This window comes from Microchirus variegatus (assembly GCF_963457635.1).
Source record: "Microchirus variegatus genome assembly, chromosome: 6".
NCBI lineage: Eukaryota > Metazoa > Chordata > Actinopteri > Pleuronectiformes > Soleidae > Microchirus > Microchirus variegatus.
Window position 1 is genome coordinate 14,538,127 of NC_139807.1, and position 19,219 is coordinate 14,557,345.

A 19,219-nucleotide genomic window follows, 5' to 3' on the forward strand; every position below is an offset into this window, starting at 1 on the left:
GAGTTTAAGTTGGAGAAACTGGTTAATTGAGTTTAAAGAAATTTAAGAGGCAAAATGTTGCATTAAAGTGGGTTTGTGCAATAGTGTTTGTGTAAACATTGATATGGAACCTATATCGCTAATTAAGAGAAAATGAAGACCGTTTTCAAGTAAATATCCTGGAGTGATCTTGTGGCATCAAAATGTGCATTTAATACATTTTTCTGTAACGGTATGTGAGTACAAAAGGAAACGAAGAAATTATCTCCTGTCAAAAAGGTCAAGTATTTCATATAGTTATGATCTGTCTATTATTTAGCATATATGATTCTGGGTGTGGTTTTCATATGATCCCCTACATGTTTCTACCACATCCTCACTCATTTTATCTTCCTGTTATTCTGTCTTGTATTCATGAGTGTGAGACAGACAGAGAGAACTTCCATAATATACCACACTGTAAAACATAGTAAGCTCCAAATAAAGTCAAGGTAACTTAGTTTGAAGTAAAAACACTGTTGCAATTCATAGCTCAAGAGGATGGAGGCAGTGGATGTTTCCTTTATTTGACTTTTTCATCTTACTATATTCTGATAATAATCTTTCACCAGCATAATGCAAATAACATGCATTTGTCCCAGAGAGAGGTCATTTGTGACAAGGAATGTGACATTTGTGACTAGTAAACGACTGTTTTCTCTATTCATTTCTGAGTCAAAACTACAGCTACATTTTGTTTCTTTAGACGTGCCAGTTCAGTCTGCACTTTTATCAGGAACCATAGTCAGTCTGGTTCTGCAGGAAGTTTCTTCCCGTCAAAAGAGATGTTATTTTCTTCACTGTTGCCAAGTGCTTGCTCATTCTGTTGTTTTTTTTCTCCATAATATTGTCAGGTTTTAATGTACTTTGGGATAATTCCAGGATGAAGAGTGTATAACGTCATATATATCATATTATGCCAGAGCTTGAACTGTGTGAATGTGAATGAGACAGAAACATGACACTTGGACCAATAACTGGAAATGATGTACACACGCTTCCCAAGAACCAGCAAGGCCAAAGGCCCTCATACCTTGAATGTGACTGACTTGAAATTTGATCACACATGTTCAACCATATAGGCCTCTCGGGCCATGACCATGACAGGCAACCATGATGAATAGTTTGCTAATTTAAGCCATACATATAGGATGAAAATCATCAGTGTTTGACAAGTATTCCAAGGGAGACCATTTTACTTTAATATTGTAAAACAAACAAACACAATTAATCATAACTTAACATAAAGCATAAGGCACAAATTGGTGTATAATTAGTATCAGGAAGCTGTCTATTTTGTGAATATTACACAACTTTCTTTTATCATCTTCCAGTTGCATGTGTCACATGATTGTTTTCATCCAATCATGATCAAGAGATGAAGCCTGTGGGACAATGTTAGGCTAATTAAATACACTAAGGATAGAGTCAACCATTTGATGTGTCAATTTACATGATGATTAGAGTGTGTCTCCCTCTGCATACATCATTCTAACAACTCACTTTAAAAAGAGAATTAAACTGCTTGGAGTGACTGATCAGCTTGCCAAGTCTGATTCAGATTTAGGATCTTAAGTTCTGTCCTTATGTTGAACGCAAATTATGTGAGAACCTGCAAAAAGCAATTTGTGGCTGAATTATTTGTTTTTATTTTTGGCTGAAGCGACTCTGTAAATTTTAAAGCCTTTAACTGTCATTACAGCACATACGGTTGTTCTTACTTCATGTTCAGCGGGGACACGTATTGCATTACATTATTCATGCTGAAGTTGTGTGAAATCCAATCCCTTCTAAAAGATAGACTCTAACCTGAGAGTAGTGCATACACAGGAAATAAAACAAAGGCAGGCGGCAGGGAAATTGGCTCTAATGGGAGGATGAGCAGGATGAATAAGAAACAGGCTTTATAGCACATATGGGAGGACAATCATCCCTGAGCAGGGCCAATGTAATGAACTCCAAATTTTATTATACAAGCCCAACATGTGTATTCAGAATGATGTTCAATGTTATTTAAAATAATAAAGGACTACAATGTTAAATGACTGAAATATGAAATGATAAAGAAATAAGAATTGAGAGTATATTTTTTGTCATGTTTTTTAATTTTTGTTTGTTTGTTTTTTTTCTTCTTCATTGTATTTCTGATATTTTGGGTAATTTTATGGAATGTACAGGATAGGCAAAAATAAGCCTCGGCTTCAGCCTATTCCTTTTTCGGTTACAGAGTTTCTTTATAATTTTGTTGTGAGCAAATGTTGACTGTAAGTCTGTGGTAATATTTGCCGATTAATTGCATATCATTTTAAAAATATTTTATATTGTAACCGAAATAAAACTATTCATATTCATTCATTCATTCATTCATTTCCTATGTAGAGGTAACAATTTGTCACACAATATAACTTAAGTCTATTAATGACATAAGCTGTAAAACCATTAAAAGCTGAGCTGAGCGCTGCTATGGTCACTGTTGCTCCATATCCCCACTGTTTGAATCCCACTCAGTCCCCTGTGGCTGCTTAGCAACCCTTCACCAGCACAATATACACTGAATTATCAGGGCAAAGCGTGACCGCTGCCTCCTCCAAACCACGAGTCAAGGGTGCTCTCCCATCATCAACGCCTTCTCTCAGCGTCGCAGCAATGAAGGCCTCTGATTTATAAACACCTGGCTCCAGATCTCACACACAAACAAACGAGCTGGAAGACAAACAAACAGTCTGAAGTCCATGTGTTATATGATATCTTTAACGATGCAGCGATAATGATGATGCACTTTTGAAATATTGTGCAGCCCTAAAACAAACCATCTAATGGGAATGCACGTAGTCCCTTCTATTAAGAGCAACACAAACCACTGGATGCATCTTTCTCATTGACACCCACATCCTCGCATATACCTTAAACAGCTGGTGGCCTACATATACAGATGATGACATGCAAGCCTTTAATTCAGCCTTGCCTCTCACTTTGACCAAACTGGATTTTCCGCCATACAGTGCTTTGGTGTCACTGTGGAATACAGTGATGGCTCCATGACAAATTCACTGAGCAGGCAATAATGTACAAGTCCCAAACCCCAGTCGTACTCATTGAGGACGGTTGCTTCTTCATTAATTCCCCCTGTGTCTAAAGACTGCAAAGAAAGTACAATTTACGGTGTATGTGTTACCAAAAACAGACTCAGGGATTATTATTTATATCCCAGTGTAAAATAAAGTCGTATGAACCAGTGCATGGCTTTATTTTTAAACAGACGCTGTTTGTTTATTTGAAAGTGGATAGCAGCAGAGAGCTGAGATCTGTCCATGGTGCTGAAGGAGGATTCCACTCAGTTAAATCGATGCTGAAATGATCGATTTTCATATTAAATCAAATAGTTTTGGGTGAAAGAAGTGATGCTGTTTTTTTGCCAACATGCTCAGTCTGTCAATTTTATTCAAATGTATTAAATGTTAATGTTGGCAGTTGTGCAGAGACAGAGTTAAAGAGGAGAAACTACTCCATATATCACCAGCTTTGTCACTGCCGATGGGCCTTTGAGCAAGGCATTGCCCTCATCTCCCTCTCTCTTTCGGGATAAGCGCGTGAACTGAGAGCATTGACATGTAAATGCAGAAGCCTCTGGGAAGAAGGAATTACAAATCCGCAGCGCTCGGATTTTAAGACTGCATTAGACCTGAATCCGCTGCGCAGCTGCTCGCCCGGATCAGCATTTGTTGTAAATCAGCACAAATGCATGGAGTCCATTTTCTGTCCATCTCCTGCAAATGTCATTTTCCTTTAAGATGATGTAAGTCATCACTTCACGGGACGATTCTCTCCCTCCCTCTCTCTCGCTCTCTCTCTCTCTCTCTCAGAGCAGCATTATCTCAACCTTCTCTCGGTCCATGCGTTTCCGCTCTCAGCAGTTTGGAGAGAGATGGGTGCGCTTTCGTTCCTGTTTCAGCAGCATCCCATTTGTCAGGAGCGACGCTCAGTGGCATGAAGGGATCCACGTCCACGCTCTTCGCTTCTAGTCTGACTGATGAGTGTGAACTCGAGTTCTATTCACAAAAAAGAGGTCGAATCTTTTCCACAGAAACTTGAGCGTGGGGAAAAAAAGCGTGTGTTTACTTATTTTCATGGAGGGGAATCTCAGACTGAAGTGGGGATTGTATTTCTCTGAAGTGAGCCGTCGCTGTGGATGCGAGTAACATGATGCTGGTTGCGATCATCGAGCGGATTCACCGTGGACGGGCACATTTACGCACGGGGTTGAAGGGTTCACTTTAGGGCACGCGTTGAAATTGTTTGTGTTTTAGACAATTAATTGTGAGGACTGTAGCCTAAATCAAGACTGTGCTTTGGGACCTGAGAGCATCCACATCATGCAGCTGCATCCCACATCCTGAACTCCTGGGACATTTGTGCGCTCATGTGATTCAGACTCAGATTTCTTGCAAAATCTGGATAAAAAAATGGCACTGAGCGAAAACTGCAAAACGCAGCCAGCAAAGGAGCAAAGCTCAGTGCAAATCCCTCCATCAGATGTTATTGAGCTGAATGTGGGAGGGCAGGTGTATTACACTCGCCACGCCACCTTGGCAAGCTTTCCAAATTCCTTACTTGGAAAACTGTTCTCTAATAAGAAGGGCTCTTCAAATGACTTGTCCCGGGACTTTAAAGGACGTTATTTCATCGACAGAGATGGCTTTCTGTTCCGGTATGTATTGGATTACCTTCGAGACAAGCAAGTTGTTCTCCCTGATCACTTTCCCGAGAGAGGGAGGTTGAAACGAGAGGCGGAATATTTCCAGCTGCCAGATCTGGTCAAACTTCTGTCCTCTGAGGAGTCAAACCTCGTCTCAGACGAGTTGAACTACAGTGATGTGGATGATGCGTCTCAGGACAGCGACCAGAGGTTTTACTCCTCTTACTCCCTGGACAGGAGGTACGGCTACATCACGGTGGCTTTGACAGGAGCGTGTGCGGCCGGAGGCAGAGAGAGTCTCATTGATGCTAAGGCCAAAAAGTTACCGCGGATCTTCATCAGCAGCAGGATCGGCTTGGCGAAGGAGGTGTTCGGAGACGCCCTGAACGAGAACAGGGACACGGACCGACCGCCAGACCGGTACTCGTGCAGGTTCTACCTCAAGTTCCGGCACCTGGAGAGAGCTTTTGACATGCTGTCAGAGAGCGGCTTTCACATTGTGGCCTGCAACTCGTCCCTGACTGCGTCCCCCATCGGCCATTACGCGGATGACAGGTTCTGGTCCAATTACGCACAGTACATCTTCTACCGTGAGTGAAGATTTACTCCCACATATTATACTTTCAAGGGTGATGTGAATTAAATTAGAGATTCCGACCTTCACATATAATATTAAACAACAGGGACATTAAACTTAAACATCACCTGGTGTCAAAGTCATAAATAATAAAGAAGTCCCTCCCTCGCTCGCTCCCCTTAAACATATTCATATTGTTTGGTTTATTGAACTGAATAGAAATGAAGAAGCCTATAAGGTGAAAGGTGATAAATTTGACATTTTCATGCAAACACTCTTTGTCTCGCTCAGTTACACCACCAGGAGGCATCGCAACACCCCCTTCCCGCTTGAATATCCACATATACCTTGCATTTGCTGACTTTAAATTTCTTGCCCAGGGGCTGAAAAGGGAGTTGAGTCACAAGGAAGCTGCACTATACTCGCACACACGCGTCATGCGTAAAGTAAGCATGAGTTATTGCTCAGATTCCACAGTGGGCAGCAAAAACACACATGGATGCCACTGCAATGTCATAATTGTTTACTCATTAAAATAAAGGCCTTTAATTAGTTGTCAGTAGGGTTCATCCCACTCTGCACGGGGAGGAGTTGCGCCATATGGCCAATTAAAAAGCACTTTGTTCATTATCCTGACTTCTTTTTGAAGAGCTGAGGAAAAAGCAGTTGGAGGGTAAATACTCGAGGTGCAGTGCTGAGGAGGACATAACATGCATTTGGCTTATGATTAATCAATATGGTTGTTAATATGGGCTACTTATAATAATGGGGTCTGATTTACTGTCACTTCAATAGCATACATATTGCAAACAATATCTGCATAGAGAGGTTCATATTTTGATGGAATAGGATGTGTTAAATGAATATTCAAATGAAGCTTAAACATTTTATCAGAAAAATCTCAACTAGATATTTTCTTCATATCTTCAGCCTCTGAACAGACACGGCTCTGGCACAAAGGTGTGCAAAGGGCAGTAAACGGAGGGTGTGGAGGAGGGAAGAAACAAGCAGAAATGTATACACCATGGAAGGGAAAAGTTGTGGAGTGCGAGGACTAGGAGTGCACACGAGGAGAGGAAAAGAGAGGGAATTTATGGAGGGAAAAGAAGTGAAGAAGAGGGAGACGAGCAGATGGAGGAGAGCGGCTGAGCGCGAGGGATGAGACAGTAAAAGTTGCATGAGGCTTGGCCATGGGGAGAAAGAACTGATGCAGAAAAAAAGGAGCGAGGAAGCGAGGAAGAAAAATAGATTAAAGCAACTATCAGACAGGAAAGATCATTGAGTTTGAGGGAGAGGCGTGGATAAGGTTTGGGGTGTTCAGACTCGGACACAAACTCACACTTGGTTTTTCGTAAGAGAGCAGACAAGGTGAGGGTGAAGGGAAACACACATATATATGGACAGTGAGCTTTATGAGATGAAGGCCTTTGCAGGATGATGGATAGACATGTCAAAAGCAGACAGACGTAAGAGCCTTTGCTTTACAACACAGCTGCCTGCATCCACTTTTAAAACTCATCCTGTAACCTGATTCTGAATGTGGGGCAGAGTCTGGCCCAGGGCAGATAGTCCTAAACTAAGAATACATGGAAGTGCACCTTCCGGCCTAAAGGGCATGAAACAGATGTGCAGTATAGTTTGTTGTTTTCAGTCGAGCTTTTCCCTCATTCCTCTTGTTCAGCCACATATGGAGTCAAACAAACAGGCTGGGTTTGTTGAGAGTGTAAAATGAGCAACGCAGCCTGGTAGTGAGCAAAGTCAGAGACACTCTTACAGCCTGTCACTTCCTGAGCATCATTTCTGTTGCTTTTCTTGTTCAGTGCATCAGTTGTTTTCTCCATACTCCACTGGCTGTCAGTGTTAGTGTGGACTTGAGTTTCCTAAAATATACTACAGAACATTCCATCTACAGCAACAGTAGAGGGATTAATTTGTTCCTTCGTAAGGTGTGAACACTTTACTCTCTATAATGATTACCCACTTCTGCCTGGCTGGAGCTTTGCTCTTGGTTTCTCCACAGACTAAAACAAATGATTCTTTGAGCAAAAGGGCATTCCCCTCAGGAGGCCACGGTGTACGAGCATCCATCATGAACAGGAGTTTCATCACTAGATGGCCATGATAAATAATTCACAATTAACCTGGTATGACTTGTTCACCCTTCAAATAAACAAATGAGCCGGAGAGAAACATTTGTCAACACTAATCCAGAAAGAGTATGAAAGCTTTGGTGATGTTTTGTATGAATAAGAATATGTAGGTCAACAGTGTAAGACAATCAGGTTTTATGTCAAGCAGAAATTCCGGTTGTTTAGCATGATAATAAAATTCGATTTTTGATTGACAGTGATGTTATTATTAAAATGATTAACAACTCTAACCTCCAGGTCGGTGCCCGGGCATGGTCTCTTTCTTGGCAATTATCTCGGGGGGAAAGAGGAGAGAGTCTTGGTTAATTTAAAGGCAATCTGTGATCCAAAAATATTTCCTCATCTCCAATCGTCCACTGGAAGTGCCATTTAGAGAGATTCATGATCAGCTATTTTTAAGTGCAATATAAAACGCAAGTCATATTTTAACAGAACGCAAATCCCGTTTTTAAAATAGAGCCAATATCAGCCATCATTTATAGCACAGCGTCCTAGCGTAACCAAAGTCATCAGGGAAAGTTTCTCATATCTCATATTTTAAAACGGAGACGTGCAGAACTGTCACAAATGAGAGACACAAATGGTAAAGATGGAAAATGATTATGCCAGTCAGTTGTGCTCTGTTAATATAACTCTGCAGTCTTCATTTGGCCTGTGAATGAGATGATGTGCCGCCATAATGGCTCCTGAACAATAGCCACAAGACAGCAGGGAGAGACGGGAGGAAAGTAATCAATTGCTTGGGTGTAATGGAGGCAGAGATTGGGCCGTCTCCTGGCTCTCAGAGAGCCTGGTTGGAGTCTGGATGGATTGGCAGTGCCTTGAGAAAGATGAATGTGCCCCCAAGAATAACTCACATACGTCCTTAAGAGCATCTGGGCAGAGGTAAAGCGCAGACATGTGTGTTTGCTTTTGCTCCGTGCACTACATCAGTTCAAGTAGACAATCTGACTCACCTTGAGAGTAAATCGGGGTTTATTGAAAAGGTGCAGATGGAAAGGGAAAACGTAGTTTCTGGAATAAATCATTCCTTGAAGCAGCGAGCTCTGAATTGTGATGGACCACGCTGGTGGTTTTTTCCATGTTTTAGCTCATTTACTATAAACACTTTGCTGCTGCTGCTGATTGTTTTCTAAATCAAGCTACTTCAATACTTCATAGTGTATGTATAACCACATACTGTGTCTGGCTGCTGACTCACAGATATGTTCCAGTGTCCTTGAACACACCAACAAAGAGAGTTTCCACAGTACTCCCCTGCCTCATTACTGAGTGATGATAAGGCAATTTTGACAAGGAACTGCACAGACTTTGATGGATTGCCCATCTCGAGCATTCTGAAACGTGGAACTCGTGCAATGAATCTTATCATGAAGCATTTAAAACTCGCATCATGTTAATTTAAAAAAGAAGACTCTTAAAATGTGTACAATATTTAAGTAGAGTAACTTGTGGCCCTGTTTCTTTTTGCGCCGTGCTGCTGTGGGAGAACAGGTATAACAGCTCTTACCATCTGACATCTAACACCGTCTCCCCCCCCAGAGACACTTAATGGCAGCCTGGATGGTGAAACTCCTCACGTTGTGGGCAGAGCTAAGTGTTTTCTAAAGACGAGGCGATCCTCTGAAAGGGAAGCTTCTCCGAGGCACCGACTGCACCTTTTTTTCTTCATTTTCTAAGCTCTGTTTGAAGGTTCATGGCTTCTATTGAATGTGGGATTATGTAGATTTGTCCCAAAGATCTGTTGTAATCTCAGTAAGTCTTGCACAGTATTAAATTGCCCTTTTTCATTAGATTTTAAAGTTAAACTGTAAAGGTTAGTTAAACTGGTATTCATGCAGGTCCCTGTTCTGCAGCACATGGAACTTGTAATGCAGACTAGAAATAAATGATCAAGAATAAAAAATAAAGAATGCACAGACACTACCGAAACAAGCTGGTGCATCACATCAGCAGTTGCAGATATAATCCATCAAAAAGTTGTTTATATGATTTTGATTGATTGTCGTTATTTTGTATAGGCTGGAATTGGAAGAAATGCAAAAACAGTGTTGGAAGAGATTAATCAGTGGATTATTTGTGGAAAATCAGAGCATTTGAGTGTGAAAGTATAGGGTAACGCTTTAGATTAGGGAACACATATTCACCATTATTAACAAGGTGCTTACTAACATGCATGCAAGTAGCATACTAGCCCTTTATTAGTAAATATTAAGCACATATTAATACCTTATGTTGGAAAAATCTTCATTTATGTTGTAATAGAGGTAGAATAAGGTGCTAATACATGCTTAATGATTACTAATAAAGGGCTACTATGCTACTTCTATGCATGCTAGTCAATGGTGAATATAAATTACCTAATCTAGTGTTTCTGAAAGTACTTTTACTTATATTACCTGCCGCTGCTCTCTGAAAGTCCTCCTTGTCTGGGAGAGGGACAAGGAATTGTCCCCCTTCTTTCATCCAGTCTCCTCCAGACAACATTGAGGTGTTGACAAGATCTCAGTGATGTCTTCCCGCTCTCTCCCCGCCTCATCTTGCTTCATCATTTGTTGTGCAGTGAAGGGGTATGGTACTGGGTCAGGGGACAAGCCTACAGGGAGAGGCCGATATAGACATTTCAATCTGTCTGCGTTACTTGTATATCTCTCTCTCTCTCAGTGGGCAGTCACCCTCTGACTGTGGGAGGGGACGGCAGCGGCTTGTCATTAACTTTCACCCAGTGAGGCTGTCATTCTTTGATAATTTGGGTCGAGGCAGTTTTTGAGTGACGAAGAGATGCTCTGTGTCCTTGGGAAGCTGCATGGTTTACCCGGACTTACCCCTCCCCAGGTGTTTCTCAGCCTGCGGTGAATGACGGTTGTTTTGGCACAGTGCGCTGGCGAGGTGGAGGTAGCTGATACTGACAAATTCAAATAAATATTAGAGACAATTTTATATTTGGCTGGAAGGTGGCTGAAGACATCAGTAAGGCTGCAAGTGATACTTTTACAGCAGATGGGACAATCTTGAAATGTTGAAATGGATTTTCTTCTTCCTGTAAGGGCAGTCACTGGCCTTGCAAGGCAAGACATTTTCTGCTGCAAGGACACATTGGCCTAATTTGTGAGCTAACAAGCATGTAAACTACACTCTTCCTGAGGCACAGGCAAAGGGAAAAACAAAAAAATATTTGTGGAGCTGGATATAGGAGCTGCAGAATGAAAGACCAGTGTCTCATATCAGAGCATCTCCACTCAGATGAGCTTAACGCGGTAACACCTAAGCCTCAAAATATCTGTCTGGGATTTTCTTTTGCTTATTTTAACCATAAAAGGGCCAGAAAATGTGCTACTGTCCATTTGTTGGGATATCTGGCAGCTATTTAGAATTTACTGCATGTTAAAATAGTGTAATAATTTAAAATGAAGATAAACAAAAAGGTAATTCCAGATTTTGCGTGTTATATGTGACATTTGAACAGCATAACACATATTTACACATATTTTGTTTCAGTTTTTGTCTCAATGTTCAAAAACAGGCCAAAAGTTGAAAAATATGTACAGGTGTTTTTCCAACTCTTTCCTCTCTGGTGAAAAAGATGCTGAGTCACCAGCTTCCTGCATCGGTGACAGTGAAATTATCTTGATATCCATGTGTTGGCTTTGATTTTTCAGCTTTCAGAGACCACTGGAATTTTTCCGATAGCACAAACCGTCGATTAATTCCGGTAATGCAAAGTGCGTAAATGAGTCGCCTGCGATACACTCTGTGTTAAAGGGTTCAAGCTGTAGTATGAAACATTTAAATACAAACTACACATAATAATGTAATATATAATATAATAATATAATACATAATATAAACTTCAAAACATTTTTTTTGAAAATGGAGGCGTATACAGCTGGACTGTGGCTGAAAAACACAAAGAAAAGACCACAAAAAGTTGTAGAAGTGGATTCTACTGCATAATAAAACTAAACCTGGCTGCACAATCAACTCTGGCTTTTCACTAATACATTTTTAAAACACTGCAGCACTCGCTGATAAAATTATGATTGACTGTGAATTCAAGAAAAACCAAGTACATAACTTTGACTCCACAATGCTCCAATACATACAGCTGATTTCTCTTTTTTAACAGTGGATGGTCCATATATCTATTAAGCAAGTTGTGTCTGTGTGTGTGTCTGACAGGCATATCTTGCTGACTGATGGTCTGCATCCTTGATTTTCGTTTGTTGGAATAACTTTAATTTTCGTTGACTTATCACCCTACACCAGGCAGGGGCGCTGTCAGGATTGTCTTTCATAGTAAGCACAGCCCCCCCCCCCCCCCCCCCCCCGCAAACAGTGTGTCAAAAAACATGTATTTTTTGTACAGACATTGTGTACAAGCTCATAACTTTAAGGAGTGATGAGTATTTTCTTGTGACAAAACATAGTTTTACCACGAGTGATTTTAAATGCATGGATGTGGCCACAACGCAGTTCTACAGGTCGCATACTGCTCTCTTCATACTACTACCTACTGCATCTTCTCAATGCACACATCATTTTCTTTTTCTTAAAATAACACTTTCTCTGTCTCTTTATATCTCAATGTACATCCATGTCATATTAACACTACACAATAGTACACATTTGTACATCCAACCTTCACACACAGCCTCATTTGGCCATAACTGAACAATCTTCTTCAGCTCCCACTATAGGAATACATACTTCCTACGGGCACTGCACTAGTGTACAGAAAGTCATTTCCTACAAATATCTCAGCATATGGCTTGATATCGTTTGAAGAAATGTTTTCCCCTAGAGGCAAGAAAGAGAATTGTACAGTGCTCATTATTATGGTGATGGGATTTGCATGCATGCAGCTTAATCTCTCCTTCAGAAACTGGACTCTGTATATTGTCATAAATGCTGGTTCATGCACTCGCCATTGTATTTTGTATGAATCTGTAGGTTTGGTTGTCTGTTAACCAGAGGAGGAAAATGCATATGCTGATTTTTTACTATCAAGGTCTTGTTAGATAAACTTCTAGCCTCTTATCATATGGCATCAGCCACTAAAGCACCAGGTCTAACGCTCGACTTTTCCTAATATGTTCAAGAATAAACTCTGAATTTGTTAAAACTGCTTTTCCTCCTTCTATGCACAATGGGTATGGAATGAGCTGCAAAACACTATGACACTGCCTTCTTTAAACACCTTCAAAGGTGTTTTTATGGACCATCATGAAAAAACATTAAGGATCTTGTATACTTGTGCACTTTACTTTATTATCTCTCTTAAAAATAAAATAAATTAATGTGATGATCTGATACTGAACATTTAAGCCCCTCCAATAGTTTGATAGGGCTATTCTTCAGTGTGTAATACATCTAATCAACTGAGAAGTCTTCATTGACGTGGCAATAGAAGCAGAGTAAAATACATAAGACACTTCAACATACAGTAAATACCTAAATGAACAATATAAACATGTAGGCTAAAAGGACAGACCTCAACAACAGCAGAGGCACTTGGCATCAGTCCACAGTACTCGCACTGTAATTCCCTGTCCAGCAATAAATCGTCCTGAAGTCTGACCATAAGGAGGTGGAGATTCACATTTTTATTGTTGAGGACTTCTTGCTTTGCATCTACACTCTTAGAAATAAAAGTGCTAAGTAGAACCATATAAGGTTCTTCGGCTTGTTCTCATAGGAGAACCCTTTTTGGCTCCAGGTAGAACCTTTTCATAATGGTTCCACCTTTATAAAAAAAGAATTTGCTGTTTCAGAAGCAAACAGTTCCAAGTAGAATGTCAGCCCTTGTAGAAGGACACTTTTGGAACCCTTATTTCTAAGAGTGAACAGACCTCTGATTGGTGTGCTGAACCAATGCTACTTTATTATTTCCATCTCATTTGCAAAAAGTGGTGTTTTAGGAACACACACATTTGGACAAATGAGAAGCAGGTAATGGAAGCAAATAATAATGCAGACATGTTTATTTGAGATATTCAGACACTTTGTGTCTGGAGCAGACATCCTGTGTATATAAAATGCTGCTTTGACTTCAAAACTTATTTGATTTATTCAGATTATGGGCACAGTTCAAGTCACTGTAGACATTCAAATATGAGAGGCGGACAGCTGCAGGGCATGCAGGTCTGCATACAGAACTAACTTGTGTTATGGCCTTTCTGTGCAATAATACGGTAATAACATGAAACTGCTGATTGTTTGTTTTTGTTTATTTGTTTTGTCTCCCAACTCTCTGCCAAGCCTCTCTCAGGTTACATGTCTGAAAAGCACAGAACTGCTTTTTCCTTAAAAACAACGAATCATCAGACACACAATAATGAGTCAGCGTTGAACCCACTAGTGTCTGCCAAGAAACTCAGTGGTGTTTGAGTTTGTCACTGCTCACAGGTTTCATGTTCTCCTGCTACTTTACCCATCTATCCATTGTCTACTGCTTTATCCTCCACATGAGGATCATGGGGAGATATGTGCCAATCTCAGCTGTCAGAGAGGGTACACCCCGGACAGTTTGCCAGTCCATCCCAGGGCCACATACACAGACAAACAACCACCCCACACCTAATTTAGAGTGTCCAATTTACTATTCCCGATATTGCATGTTTTTGGACTGTGGGAGGAAACTGGAGAAAACCCACACACTCACAGAGAGAACATGCAAACTCCATGGAGAAAGGCTCTTGTTCCGATCAGGTCACAAACTCGGGCAAGAGTGCTAACCACTACACTATCCACGTGCTACTATATATTATATTATCTAATAACCAGTTGAATTAACATAAAACAGACTTTTTGGGCACGAGGACAAACATGGAGGAGGTTTCAGGAAACCCCATGTGACACAGGGCCTGCCTGCTAGGGCACAGAACTCGACCCTCCCTGTGTTATTCAGTGCAGATACAGTCAGATACAGCTTGAGTCTGGTCTGAGGAGGCAGCTCCAGTCTCTTAATGTGGTTGGAATATGATCTCTCAGAGAGACCGTATAGATCTGAGGAAAAACACAACGCAATCGATGGCTTCCCTGAAAAGACAGCAAAGTGTGTTATGCACGGCCAGTTGTTCATGTGCACCGCAGAAGGACCGGGTCTTAGCGGTTTCCTGGCTCTGACAGGGCCATCAGAGCTGGATTAATTCATTCATTCAAGTCAAACTTTGAAGTCACCCCTAAGATTCTGAACTCTCATTGTGAAACCTTCAGATTGATAATTTGGACAGAGCCACGTTGAGGTTTTGCAAATGGAAATTCACGGATGTCACCTGCATCCACACTCCTGGAAGAAAACCAGCTGTCGATCACACCAGTGTCTACTCAAATCTGCCATGATTTAAAATCTGCCTATTTTCATCTAAATGGGAACTCATTAACTCTTCAGGAATATCTTTAAAAATCAAGTGATGGGAAGATTCATTTTTCTATAGAATAAATAATCAAACTGACTTAATTTTATAGCAAGGGTGCCAAACGTACTGCCCACGGGCCAGAATAGGCCCTACCTGAGGGTCCAATCCGGCCCCCAGGACGAATTTGTGAAAATTGACATTATAATTAAAATCTAACCATAGATTGTACACATGTGTAAATGGGAGATTAAGCATAATATTCTTGAAATTAGATTTATTTTTCCCAGGAAATGTCTAGGTCATAATAATTTTTGAACAGCAACCAAAGGGAGAAAAAAAGTTGTTTATAGGTTATTATGCTATTATTTTACTAGTCCGTCCCACTTGAGATCAAATTGCTCTGTATGTAGTATCGTATATAGTCTCATGTCAAGGTTGGCAAAATTGCAAATTGAAAGCCCAGGTGCTTCTCAGCCTGTCAGTCAGTGCCTTTCGTTCAATTCATCCTCCTGCATAGCCTGAGAATGTTATGACGCTATCATTGGGTGTTGGCTAGTTTCTTAAACGGGTTGCCCCTCTGGACAACAGCATCCAGCCATTTAGAAACAATTCACAGCCTCCCTCCCTCCCGCTCTAAAGCGCCTGCATCCATTTGCCTTGTGCCGTTCCAGCTAGATTCATTTTCTGTGTGGGGAAATTGGTGCACTGATTGGCCTCTTTTCCCATGGATTAGCCATTAAAATGCTGTTAGTGAGTCTCTCACTATCAGCCCAATGCAATCATCACACCAGAGATAAGGTCGTTATTACAGTGTGCACAGAGAGGTTAAAATCCCCCTTTAACTCTGTTCAGTATAAACCAGTGCATGCACTAGATGGAGGTAATGGACAAATGATTGTTCCCTCTGAGATATTGACTGTGTATCATTACATTGGGAAAAGCTATTAAGAGGTTTTTAGCATTTGTGTGCCAAGTATTTTCTTCTTCTCATACACCACTGTTTATACCAGGGGTCGGGAACCTTATTGACTCAGAGAGCCATGAAAGCAAAATATTTGGAAATGTATTTCAGTGAGAGCCATATAATATATTTTAAGACTGAATTCAACTAAATGTGAGTATAATAAGCTTGCACCCTGCTCAGTAGCTCTTGGCACGCTTTCGTCCTGCTGTCTCCCACAGGGTATTTCGATGCAAAGGTAGCATGGCGTGTGTCGAAGTGCCGCTTTACATTCGACTGTTTCATCGATCCAATTTTGTCATTGCAAATTAGGCACACTGCAGAACCTGCTCTCTCCACAAAGGCGAATTCTTCAGTCCATTCATCCTGAAATGTACGATACTTATCATCTTTTTTTCTTTTCGCCATCTTCTTCGTCGAAGGGTTAGCTTTGAGCTAATGACCGAGCAGACTGATTCAAAAGGGGGCGTTTACCTGTTTACCCAGCAACAGCCAACGTAGGCTATTATCATCCAATTAAAATAATGGACAATTGCTCCTGCAGCCAACTGCAGCCCTGAACAGGACATGAGCAGTGGAAAATCGATGGATGGATTAAAACAAGTGATAATATTTAATAATTTATGTTTTATCTGAATAAATCTGCGAGCCAGATGCAATCATCAAAAGAGCCACACCTGGCTCCCGAGCCATACGTTCCTGACCCCTGGTTTATACTATAGCAAACAAAGACGTTTTCAACAGGGAGCAGGTGTTTTTCCTACCTGTTTGTTCATCCTAATAAGACAAGTTTAAGAATATTTTTGCAAATAAAACAGCGACTTTTTTTTCCGTATTGTCTTTCCTTGAACACGTCACAGTGCAGTACAGAACTCCTGCTTCCTAATTAGCAGTGAAGGAGGAGGACATGAGATGAGATAAGAAATAGGCGCAGGCCATTAAAGTCTTCTGCTTGTACTTGGTTCACTGCTCCAGTACTCTGTGACAGGAGGTCAGGACACCTGCAGGGTCTGCAGGTACATCTATTCACTCCACTCTTCACTGACCTGGTTCTGTTACTACCCGAGATTTATTTTTTTTGCGTCTACCTTGCTTTTTCTGACCTTAATGTCTCCCTAAAGGCAGAAAGCAAATTTGTATTCTTGTTTGACTGAGTGATCCGAAAAAAAAAAAAGAAAAATACTGCAGCACCTCCTTGGTCGGCAGGTTACATTTGGAATAAGAAACTACGATGGCAAAGTGGATTGCCTTGTGTCCTGACAAGTGTTGCCTTGGGAAATGTTAAAGGTCTTTTAGGGAGACACAGTGAACTGCACTATGTCATTGGGTTCGACTTATAAGACGAGGCAATAGGCACATACCACCATCCTCCTTCAAATTTTAAATGTCTATGCTGATAGCCACCCACATGCAGGCATCTGATTTTAATTTAAAGATATATGTATGACATTGAAACTGCTGCAACAGCATTTGCTTGATTTGTGCAACTGTTTCTTTTGTTTAGTGGTGGAATCTGTCACCACACACAGATGGCCGTTTACAGGAAGAAACATTAGTTGATAGAAGTGCTGTGTACAAATTTATATTAAATATTAACAAGTAAATCAGAAAAAAAATATATGTGCTAAGATAAATACATTATAAGAAGTACATTTAAAATAACCTACAAGCTCAAGTAGAGCTGAAAGCCAAGGTAGGTTGTTCCGCAGCTTGGGGGTCACCACAGAAACGCTTCTATCAAACCTGTTTTATAGCTGTGATCTTGGCATGTGTATTTAAAAGTAGTTGATCATGATGTCAGAGCTCTGAAGCCTAAAAGGCTCTGTCAGATAAGAAGGTGCCATGCCATTAAGACTTAAAAAGAATAATGCAATTTTATTTTAAAATACACAGGGAGCCAATGCTGAGATTTTTTCTTGGTCTGTTGTTGTTGATGATGATGATGATGATGATGGTCACTGTATGACATTCAACAATTGCAGAGCCATACACTCTTAGAAATAAAAGTGCTAAGTAGAACCATATGAGGTTCTTCGGCTTGTCCTCATAGGAGAACCCTTTTTGGCTCCAGGTAGAACCTTTTTTTTATAAGAGATCCACCAAGAACCCTTGTAGAAGGACCCTTTTGGAACCCTTATTTCTAAGAGTTTACATGTTTGCCATGACATGACTGACAGACACCAAAGACTACATGGTGGTACCTGACCTGAAGGTACTGGAACATTCTGGAACATGAGCTTATACAAAACACCCCTGAAGAAGATGGTGAACTCACAATGGCGTCTGAACTGCTGTGTGTTTGTTGCCCTCAAGGGATAGTTTGGATTTCTGAATATTAAGTTGTACAGTTGACACAGACCCCAGGAGTAGAGTGGATGCAACGTTGTTAAATCATTTAACGAGGCTCCGGTTCGGATATATTGTTGAGAAAAGTACTTCTGGTACAGAATTTAGACACATAACTAACAGGTTTTAAACCACAAACATGCCTGCATGGGTTATGTTAACATGTTTGCGCAATACAACCTCTGCCCAACTGTATGTCAGAACACTTTGGCACTATCTGGCCCATATCACTACGCCGCGCAGCCATTTGACACAACCGCGACCCAAACTCTCTACTAGAGCTAAGTTTCTCGGCTCTGAACCGGGGCAAGAGCTCCAAACCGGAGCCTCTTTAAATGATTTAACAATGATGCATACACTCTACTCCTGGGGTCTGTGTCATACAACTTAATGTTCAAAATCCAAACTATCCCTTTCAGTGGACAGGCTGGACCATCAACTTCTCAAACATGAGGGACTGTGCTTTATCATTTTATTTGTACACAAAACACATTGTAGAAGGCAGAGCAACGATCCCAGATCTATCCTTGCTTGTCATCCACTATGACACACTATACTGTAGAGTCTGACCTCAGCATAAGAAGGCCAGCACAGCAGTCATATTTGTGTGGTGTTTTTGTGCATACAACTAGATAAGTGTGTTTTTGTGTGTGTTTCCCAGGTGGGCCCTCAAGGTGGTCGTCCTCTCACTGCGACTGCTGCTGCAAGAGCCACAAAAGTGAGCGCGAGGGTGAAAGCGGCACTTCCCTAAATGACCTCTCAACATCCTGTTCTGAGACCCAGTCGGAGGCAAGTTCCCCTCAAGGGACCGTGATCCGCGGCCCGGTGAGACGGCAGACCAACATCCAAACGCTGGACCGCCCTATGCCTAAAGGACCAAGTCACATGATGCAGCAGGCAGAGATGCGCCGCAAAACTGACATGCTCCGCATGAGAACCTTCGGGGTCCGAGATCGAGAGGCCGCAAAGAGAAAATCTAATAAGGAGAAGATGACGCCGCAGCAGGAGCTGGAGAAATGCATCCAGGACTTCCAGCGTATAAGAATTCCTGATCGCTTTCCAGAGAGGAAGTATATGTGGCAATCGGATCTCCTGAGAAAGTATCGTCTCTAA

General features: G+C 41.2%; 1 protein-coding gene across 1 annotated transcript; it reads left to right on the plus strand.

Annotated features, from left to right (window-relative positions):
- Positions 1–4,481: 4,481 nt before the first annotated feature.
- LOC310928399 (BTB/POZ domain-containing protein KCTD16-like) lies at positions 4,482–19,219 on the plus strand (the record flags this gene model as incomplete). Its single annotated transcript, XM_083890930.1, has 2 exons — positions 4,482–5,304; positions 18,768–19,219. The coding sequence occupies 2 exons, from the start codon at positions 4,482–4,484 to the stop codon at positions 19,217–19,219; spliced, it is 1,275 nt and encodes a 424-aa protein (XP_083747056.1).